Raw genomic sequence first — 10,513 nt, forward strand, 5'->3', positions numbered from 1 at the left:
TCCGAGTCTGCAGTACCACACACAACCTGAGAGGAGCACGTTTTGTTGTGTGGATCCAAACTCAAAATAACGACACGATTTTTCTATTTAAAAAAAGAAAGAAAGATGCAAAGCAAGACCGGTGACACGAAGGTAAGAGTATTTAAAAATAAAAGCCAAAGCAATAGAATTACCATCTGCAAGACATTCTTATATATAGTCTATTATGCAAGCACATAGCAGGGTAACATTAGTAGATTATTGGTGGTTTAATATTGTATATTTATCCAGTTTTAGATTAACGAGTGCATTTTTTGGTGCAATGCAGAATATAGTTTAATCTAATTTATAATATAATTGTGTGTGTGCAGAGTTGTTGCTCTTTTTTTCTACGGTTTCCACTGTTGCTTGAGTAAAAGCAGAGCTTATTACAGAAAGTGTTTCCCCTCTCTACCACTAGATGGCAGTATGAGTGAAATTAAATCGTAGATTTAAACATATATGCCTCTGTCTTTGCTAATTATCTAGGTTATTGATACAGGTGTATTTAATAATGCTGTTCATTTAATTTGATATATGATGTTTGTAGTTTATTTACAATCTAAAGCACGTATTTACTTTGTATTTCTATGTCATTTCAGATCCACACATATCTGTGTTGATTATTTGGCCGTAAATAATGGTAATTGAAAAATGAAGAGATATTTAGTTTATTCTAATGGTAAACGTTTCAGTAGACTTCAGTTACCACCCAGTCATAGTACCATGTGCTCCCCGTTTTTACCTTCATCCCTGTATCCTCACCATCATCACTGCACCTTCATCACTGTCGTCATCATCATTCATCCTCAAACCTGCATGTTCTGTTCAAACTCAGCCTCTTAACATCATAATATAACACAGGTTTTGGTTTTAAGAATGATTCAGTACTGTGCTTCTGTGTGAACACTGTTCTAGGAGTTGACTGCACAGCTATTCACAATTCTAAGGATATGATTCGCATCTTTTTCTAGTTGACAAATGTTTGTTTACCTTGTTCAGCTTTGTTGTCCCTGTTTTTAGCTGCATGTCCATTTCTATGCACTTACATTGAGACCAACAAAAGTCACATTTCTTGAATATAAAAGTGAAAAAAAAACTAGTTTCTTTGACATCTATTTACTGTTACAAGCTACTGTAATGACCCAAATACTGCACAAAGCTAAAGATTAATTTCGATTAACTCATTAACTGTGTTAACTCAAAGTTGTGTGACAGAGACGTGTCACTCTCAAAACACTTGATGCAAGCCATTTGTCCCCGTCATTCAACTTTAATAACTCAAGGTGTGGGCTGCATGGTTGCTAGCACTATAGCCTCACAGCAAAAGGGTCCCGGGTTCGATCAGCTGGCAGGGTCCTTGTCTGTGTCTTTCTGTATCAGCCCTGTAGTCTGGTGACCTGTCCAGGATGTAGCATGCTTTCGCCCAATTGTCAGCTGGGATCAGCTCCAGCCCCCTCGCGACCCTGACTAGAATAAGCGGTTACTCATAATGGATGGCTAGAACTCAAAGTGTCCTCGACGCTCACTCACTGTGAGGAGGAGGAGGAGCGTCCTTGTGAAGCTCACGAGTTTACCAGACATGAGACCCTTAGAAACGAGGATGGAACAATTCACTGTCAAACATAGAAATTAATAGTAAATCTCAACACATTTGCACATCAATATTTATATTTTTTCACATTATATAATACACATCAAGTAAAGTGTTACAGATTCTTACTATTCCATTGAACACGGGAACTTTAGTCAAAAAAGTGTCAACAAGGCAGGAAACTCAAGCTGTTACACTTACTAACCTTCAAATATTATCAAACTGTTCTATTAAAAACACAAAATGAATGTCACTAAATACACATGTCATTGCTCTGTTATATAAATCAATTCATTTATTGACTACTTAGCAAAAAGCGCATTTCTGTCTTTCTGTTCATACCAATTTCTACCAATATCTATGCTTTCAAATCACCCGCCAAGTACTTCCTGGAACTATCTGAAATCTACGTGAATCACATGACGATCAAGTATTTTGAACTTCCGTTGATGCGACGCTCTCTTTATACGGCTCTGGTTAAGTAAAAGTAGCAATAATAGTGTTAAGTGTCAGTGTTAAATTGTGCCTTAAAGGTCCAGAAAGAACTATGTATGTATCTTATTTTATAAACACAAGATAATAATTTGTTGTACTCGATTACATATTCAGATTGTGCATATGTGGAGCTTAAAAATTGCCTTTTTATTTATTGAACTACCCCACAGGATATGTTGAAATTGGCTCAAAGCCTCCAACCAGCCACATTAAAATGCTCTCTACATAACCACTGACCGTTATTTCAAGTATAAGCAGTGCCTTGAAAAATCTATATATATGTTTAGATTGTATATGTTTTTTTTATAGATATCAGCATCAATATCAGTATATTAGCAATGTTAACAAGACATTTTGACCCTTTATTATCATGGAAAATTACAAAATACACATTTGAGCTGATATGTGTTATGTTTTTCACAATAACATATTCATATTACATAATAGGAGCCTATACTGTAGGCTTAAACTAGTTTATGACACAGACAAACATTCATATATAAAGCATACAAATGTACAATTTACAAGATATGTGACTTGTACAGCTCCTTTCTTTGAGTTTTTATGCATAAAGTGCATTCATAAATCTTAAGTTTATGTCTCTGACTCTTCCCGGGGTTGTGGTTCCTCCTGAGCTTGTGTTACTGGAGCGCCCTCTAGGAAGGTACAAAAGTGCTCTGCTGTATTGAGCTCAGGCTTTCTCAACAGCAAGTAACATTTTGGGAAGTAGTAGGCTGCCACCAATCCCAAGTTGCTTGCCAGGGAGAAAGAAACATGGACTATAGACTTGTTCCTCTCATTCAAACCTATGTAGATCGGAATAAAGATCACCCAAATCACGCAGTAGAACAGAGAGGAAAAGGTGATGTCCCTGGCGAGGTTGTACTGATGAAGAGGCTTTGCTGCCATGAAGGTGCACATGAATGATATAAGGGCCAATGCGCTGTTGAACCCTTGCATTACAGCAAATCCAGACAAGGGTGACATTGGACATGACAGAAATTCTCTCACAAAGTCTATTTTCATTTTTGCCACATACTCAGACAGCAAAGGCCCTTCCTGAACAAACCAGCCACAGAGACCAGCCTGTACACTACAGCAGACCAGCACAAACAGCCAGCTTCCAGGGCCTCTTAGTGTGTGCCGGTGAGAGGCGGCCATCTTTGGGAACTCTGTCACGTACAGAATCTGTTTAAAAAGACGAGTTTGCAACCAGATTACAATGTGCACTCTATATTTTGTCCTACAGTTGTCTACATTATTGCATTTTACCTGTCATTCCTCACCTGTAGTGAGATGGATGTGATAATGGAGAGGGCCGCTGTTTGGAAAATGGAGGTGAAGGGCAGCTGAATGCGACACACCAAGTCCCCTGGCTGCCCCAGGAAGAGCAGCAGACTGAGGCAAGCTCCCGTCAGGCTAAGCAGAGCCACAAAACTCAGGGCTCCCCCCGAGGCTGTCACCAACAGGGTCCCCCGGTGTTTCAGGAACACAACACCCACTGAGATGTGAAATACCAGGAGCAGCACCATAGCCACGGTCAGTTCCAGAGCCTCAGGCGTGTCCCAGGACAAATAGAAGAAGGTGGGTTCAGTGCAATTGTTGCTGCGGTCCAGAGACCATTTACGATCAGGGCACTTTGTGCACTGGATGTCGTCTATAAGTCACAAAGCACAACATGACATTTGGTTTGATTAACAAGCACACCATCTACCGCTATCATGTCCGTGTTTTACATCTGGAGATACGGCCAGCAGCTGGCTGGTTTAGTTTAGCACTAAAGACTGGAGGCAGGGGGAAACAGTGTCCGAATGTAATGCAAATCTGCCTACTAGCATCTCCAAAGCTCACTAATTAACACAATATCTTGTTTGTTTAATCTCTACAAAAACTGAAATGTGAAAATGTAAAGTTTTATTTTAGGCAGATTATGTTACCTTTGGACCGAGCCAGGCTAGCTTGTTTTGTGCTGTTTCCAGTCTTTATGCTGAGCTAAACAAATACATTTACCATACTGGTCACACCTTCTCATTTAGCTGTTGGTTAATAAGCACATTTCCCTGAAATGTTCCACTATTACTTTAAATACAAATCAAGTATTTGACAGATACCACATTACCCTTATTTGCCTGGTAAGTTCCGGCCAAACAGTCGATACAATCAAAACAGCAGGAATGGAAGCCTTTGACTCTGCGGACCTGGCCTGTCCCACAGGCTTCTGAACAGGTGGACTGAGGAACCTGCAAAAGTTGTTAAAAAAGTTTGGATTGTTATGGTAACATTTCAGGAACCCAAACTGGATTAGGATCAGATGGAAGATAACCACTAAACTTTTAAAGTATTCATGTTCAAATGTATATAATAATTTCTTAATACATTTCTTGAAATTACCTCAGAGTTTACAGTGTGCCATTTGAAGAGAGTTTTGTTGATGGACAGTTGTCTACTAAAATTTCCAACTTCTTCAAAGTCTAAACCCGAAGCTTTCCAGACCCACTGAATTATATTGTATCCCATGTTTGGGTTGCCATCGCTGTCGAATTTTAAATGTGTGCCATTTATCTCTACAGAAGTATTCTTTAAAACCTCCAACAGCTGCAAAACAAGATTGTATTCATAAAATAATCTTAATGTTGTTAAACAATGTTTTGTTACAAATCACAATCACCTATACAGCAGATGGAAAAAAAAAGAAAAAAGAAATCACCTTCCAGGGTAAAATTTTGGTTTCAGGTCCATGCATACACGCAGTTGAATTGCATTCCAGCAGGTTGTGCAGGGCCTGAGCCACACTGTAGACGGCAGCATACACAGCGAAAGCTTGGTGCTTCACTGCAGGCTCTGTCACCAAGCTAATATTAGCAGGTGACAGGTTCCAACATTGTGGGCAGGGATTGCCAGGAAGGCCTGTGGACTTTTGTGCTGGAAGGGGGGTCTTCGCCCTCTCTTCACTCAGTTTGGTGAAGAGCTCCTGTGTGTAGGCAGGGAGCAGGTCCAGGGTCTGTGTGTTGTCAATGAATCCGATGATTGTGCCGATTGTTTGGATATTGGGGAGCGATGTCAGTCGATTAGCGATGGCCCAACTTGTGCTGCCAATCCACACAGCAGTTACATTCCTCCTGATGACCTGGAGTAGATTGGATTGGATCATTGGTTGTGAATTGAATATGATCTATCCACCAATTACATGTAATACTTGTCAAAAGTGCTTCGCTAACCTCTTTAAATAAGACCTCAACTTGATCTGCGATAGAAAAGACCACTACCACTTTAACTTCTGTTGCTTGGATGTTTTTGATGATGGTATCTATCGCTGGTTCAGGGTCAGTATACACTGGAATCAGTCCCTGATAGGCCACACAGACAGACATATTTTCTGCTGTTTTGGAGAATTCCTGCACACCTCGTTGCCCATACTCCTCTTCACTGCCCACCACTGCCACCCAGTTCCAGTCAAACTCCTTCAGCAGAAGCACCATGGCGTCCACTTGCCATTTGTCACTGGGCACGGTGCGGAAGAATGACGGGTAGAGAAGCTTGTCACTGAATTTATCACTGGTGGCACCGAAGCTTACCTGAAGCAAGAAAAGTTGTATTATACCATTATTGAAATACAAGGCCTAATGCACATTTACTGAGTGAGCAGTTGTTCTTATAACTATAGTGTAAAAAATGACAAAGCAGTTAATGATTGACAATAATGAAGAACAAATTAATATTTTTCTGTGATACAGCCAAAATTCACCTTTTTCTAACAATGTATTACTCACTTCCCTCTGAGATAAAAGAATCAACTTTTTGCCGGACACTGTAGAGGCAAATGTTTTACCTCACTTTGTAATTTTTAACATTAGAAATATTTCTTTAAGGAAATGTCAAATCAGCCCAGGACGTGAACGTGAGCAGATATATGACCTGACATATTCGCAGTCAAACCTGCGGCATCAGAAAGAATCCCAGGAGTTTTCCTATGACCGACACCATTTCTGAGCTGTGAGGCCCAATCACGGCTGATATGCTGGTCTCATAGTTTGTGTAATCACACTCCACAGATAGCGCTTTGTTCCATTTTGCAGTGAGGAAAGACATGGTGGGCTTCACAACGACGGCAGATTGTTTGCATGAGTCATAGATTTCATAACCCAACTTGATGCCAGGGAGCATAATTTGGTTTGCATTGATCTCATCCACTGCATATTTCATTACTAGAGAGAGGGCCAGTCCAAACTCATCTAAACTATGGGACCACAAGCAGATAAAAAAAACAAGAAGACTTGTTAGTTAAGCGTACATACTGTATTTGTGTAGAATCTCAAATAATAGGGTAATTATTTCCCAAAAATGCTATTTTTCACAACCTCTTACCTTTCACAGCTGATGTTGTTAGGCTCCCTCCTCTGGTTGAGGTTGCTGGAGAGCTGGTTAATGGGAAAGAGCCCTCCGAGCATAATGTCACCAGACAAATTGAAGAGACTGGTAGAAATGTTGTGGAACCATTCGGGTGGATTCTCACCGCAGCTCGGTCTGAATGCCCAGCACAAAACCAGCAGAGTGAAACGTGCAGCCATGACGCAGAGAACCGGCAGACTGAAGGTAAAGTAACGAGAACAGCGCGCATATGTGTCAGTACTTCTGTTGTTGTATGCAAACTCACCCGAAAACCCACAAAGTGAAATTGGTGCAATGGGCCCCTCCCCTTACCGGCCACCTGATGGTGTAATACCAAGTAACTGCAAAACATGTGAAATGATCCTTATAGTATTTCACCCACATTTCCATTTGTGGTATAAAATGACATGACATTTTATAATAAAGATAATCTTTAATAGCTGTAGCATTAATTGCACTATTATTGTGATCATGTCTAGATCGATAGATCCTTAATTCTAAAGGAATTGTGAATGATAGCATCTTATTTAATGACGTTATTGTCTTATTTGTCAGGCGCTGCAATGAAGAAGGAAAGATTCACTCTGCACCTTGTGTGTATGTAGACGTGTGTGTCGGACAAGTGGTGTTCATCTTTTCCGGAGCATTTTCCTGACATTGGCTTTCTCTTTGATTCTCTTTGGTTTAACTATCTGTGTGGAGATAGGTGCAGTAAATGCATTTTTACCTTCTCACCCGGAGTTGTTAGCACAGCCAAACCTCACATTTATCACTTTGCGAATGTTACTTATAGTGGCTGGTTTATTTTAGGGAAAATGTTTACTACATTAACTCAGTCACTGCAACCAGTGAGCCGTTAAGATAAACCAGCAATAAGTATCAAGCTCAATACTGTTAAAGCTCATAATACGATGTGTATTATGATCATTTGTATTAAATGTTTTGACTTTTTAGTTTTCATGTTTTGCATTCACCTCAGTGGTGCTTTTGCATGCACATTTACATGCAACACTGAATGTTTGTCATCCATACAAGGACATTGGCATATTTCCTCCCAAGACATTTGCATACACCGACAGTAGACATAATGCTCTTTTAAAAGGCCCTGGACAACATCATATTGAACAAGCCGTAATATTTGTCTTCTGTTACAGGTCCAGGCTACTTGTTTGCTTTGAAATCCACATAGCTTGTTTTAACATGTATAGTTGGACAACAATTAAAGTGGTGAAATAAGAACAAATGTGAGATACTGGAGTTATAAAATAAATACAAAAATCATCTTCTCCAGAAATGTTCTGCTAGATTATAATTAGGTTCTTCTGAGTACCAAGGCCAGAGGAAACAAAGCACCGACACGCTCAGATAAAGGGTATTTTTTGTGTGATAATAGCTTCTAGCTGTAGGACATTCATATTTTTACCACGACACAAGAGTGTCGGAGCTTTGTTTTCTTCTGATTTTACATGAAATACACACCCTTTTGTACAGTAAGAACCTTTTAAATCTGCACTGTGAACTATGCTGCACTGTCTCAAACAAAGGCTAAATATGAGAATAATATCGTGTCGTCTATTGCGTCACTCAAGTAAGACTTCTAAGGAAGGAAAATGAGGAAATGAAGTTAATGGCATATGACACAGGCTAGAAATGTCACAGTAATTAATTAATTGGAGCACAATGACAGATTAACTGGCAGAATGATGGATGCTGAAAGTAAAAATAGAAACAAAAGAGAGACTTCTTCATTGTATTATACAAAGAAGACTTGGGTTTTGTTCCTGAGCATTTCTCTTTGATGTTAGCATACTCACTTTCATACAAAGTCCCAAACAGAGTCAATTGAGGAAGTGTTTTGTTTATCTGCCTCACATGGGCAAAAGTATTCTTCTCGATCACACGTCAACACAAGATTGTCATTTGATTAATAGGTCAAGAATTAGTTGCCAAACCGGGCAGAGCAAGCCTCAGTGCAAAAAGCAATTACCATGCACACCTTAATGTTACTTGAATTTACAACCACTTACAGTTTTAGTTGACATTCATGAATGACTTCACTGTACAGTGCAATTGGCTCTTATGATGTCTATTTTTGTTCTTTACATTGCTTTCAAAGTGTTGTTGTTTATGCGGAAAAATGCTGCATAGACATATTTGTCTTTTGTCCTAATTATTTGATTGACATTTTAAAACGTAGTTTTTGTTCATTGACTGCGGCATTTTGCATTAGATTTCATGTCATTTTTTTTTTTTAAACCTTTATTTAACCAGGAAAGTCCCATTGAGATTAAAAATCTCTTTTTCAAGGGAGACCTGGCATATCACAGTATAGAGTTTCCCCCAAATAGTTTTGCATTAACAATATACATTTAAACCTTTAGTGTGCACTGCTGCAGGTTCTTGTAATTATACGTGATTGCAACATATCTGTACTTGCATTATCATTTGTCTCATGTGCATTTATCTTTTGAGGTGAACCAGACTGCTTGAAAGACATATCAGTTACAGGAAGGGTTTGTTCAGGGACATAAAGGAGGTATTCTGTTGCCTATCTTGTTAGTCATCTTGACGTAAGAAGGCCGGTGATGACACACGCTGTTTTCAGTACAGCCTGTCTACTTGTTCCACCTACAAATTGTTCTCATACAGCAAGCTGGGAATTCAAGGCTCAATCCTCTACGTGAATAATGTCAATGACATTATTTGCAGAAACATTTGAAACTGCAGTCTCTGACTGGATCTTGTGTTGGCTCAGTGTTTCTGCTCTGTTCTTGGATGCAGGCGGTGGATTTAGAATAACATCTTGTGTTGGTTGAGGCAGGTTTCTTTCTCAAGCATGAATTCACCTTTTGTCTTGTTGTGTGTCGTAGCTACGGAAACTTTCATTGATGATTTGCTCCAGCATCACACACATGCAAACATACCCATATGTTGTCACGGTTATTAAATATTTTCTCAGTGGCACATAGTTTTGTTATTATACGTCTCGTCTTTGTGATTTTAGTTGGATATTGATTTCTGCTTCAATCACAATACAATGGGATTTTGTTTATGATGCATCAGCATTGAAAAATTGCAAAAGCAACCTATTTTTCAGATGTAATGTCCCAGCTACTTTGGATAATCCACGTATATTGCTGTCAACTGTTTTCATCGAAACCCTCAAATGAAAATGAAAATGAATCCCAATTTTTACATATATGAGTATCAACGTTATAATGTCCGGGGCGCTTTTGCTGTTTTGAAACTCTCAAAGACGTTTATGTTTTGAACAAAAAACTACTTGGTTACGGTTTGCTTTTGATTTCACACATTTGAACCGCCCACTTCGACCTCCTCCCTACCCATTAGCAAAGTATTCTGTGGAGAAAGTTAAACCTGGATACTTTATGTTATTTAGATTTTCAATATTGCAATTTTAGTTATTTCGGTCCACACACAATATCTATTAAAACTGCAACTAATATTTATTTTCAATATCAATTTATCTGTAGATAATTTTCTCTTGTAATTAATTAAAAGATTACACCACCGATTTAGCGCTGCACTTATTTTCTGCATTTTTCTTTCTTGTGAAAACGTGGTAGCTGTATACATTACCCATAATGCAACTTGACCACACCACTCTCTCCTTCTGTACGAATTCATGTCCCATTAATGCACGTTACTAGCTTTGCTTCTTCCCCGGAGTGCTTTCTCGCCAGTTCTTTCTTTTTTGTCCAGCATTATTATGCTTACTACTCTCATTATATGAATCATTTCTGTCACATGTATTTAATGTGTTGTAACTCTGTTGTGTTGTTCATTCTGTACACATGACATCTATTGCACTTCTGGGAGAGGGATCCCTCCTCTGTTGCTCTCCCTAAGGTTTCTTCCATTTTTTCAACCCTGTTAAAGGTTTTTTTTTGGTGGAGTTTTTCCTGTACCGATGTGAGGGTCCCGGGACAGAGGATGTTCCATGTGTACAGATTGTAAAGCTCTCTGACGCAAATTTGTCATTTGTGATTTTGGGCT

General features: G+C 39.1%; 1 protein-coding gene across 1 annotated transcript; it reads right to left on the reverse strand.

The window, feature by feature from the left end:
* Positions 1-1,743: 1,743 nt before the first annotated feature.
* Positions 1,744-6,690, reverse strand: tas1r3 (taste receptor, type 1, member 3). The gene is made up of 8 exons (XM_068711722.1): positions 6,473-6,690; positions 6,044-6,344; positions 5,326-5,682; positions 4,815-5,234; positions 4,499-4,702; positions 4,227-4,347; positions 3,394-3,764; positions 1,744-3,295 (listed from the first exon to the last, which is right to left on the reverse strand). Exons 1-8 carry the CDS (start codon positions 6,673-6,675, stop codon positions 2,702-2,704), a joined length of 2,571 nt encoding a protein of 856 aa, XP_068567823.1. The 5' UTR covers positions 6,676-6,690; the 3' UTR covers positions 1,744-2,701.
* Positions 6,691-10,513: the final 3,823 nt, after the last annotated feature.

This window comes from Cebidichthys violaceus, unplaced genomic scaffold (genome assembly GCF_023349555.1).
Source record: "Cebidichthys violaceus isolate CVI_PGR_0920_01 unplaced genomic scaffold, fCebVio1.0.p SCAF_17, whole genome shotgun sequence".
NCBI classification, from domain to species: Eukaryota; Metazoa; Chordata; class Actinopteri; order Perciformes; family Stichaeidae; genus Cebidichthys; species Cebidichthys violaceus.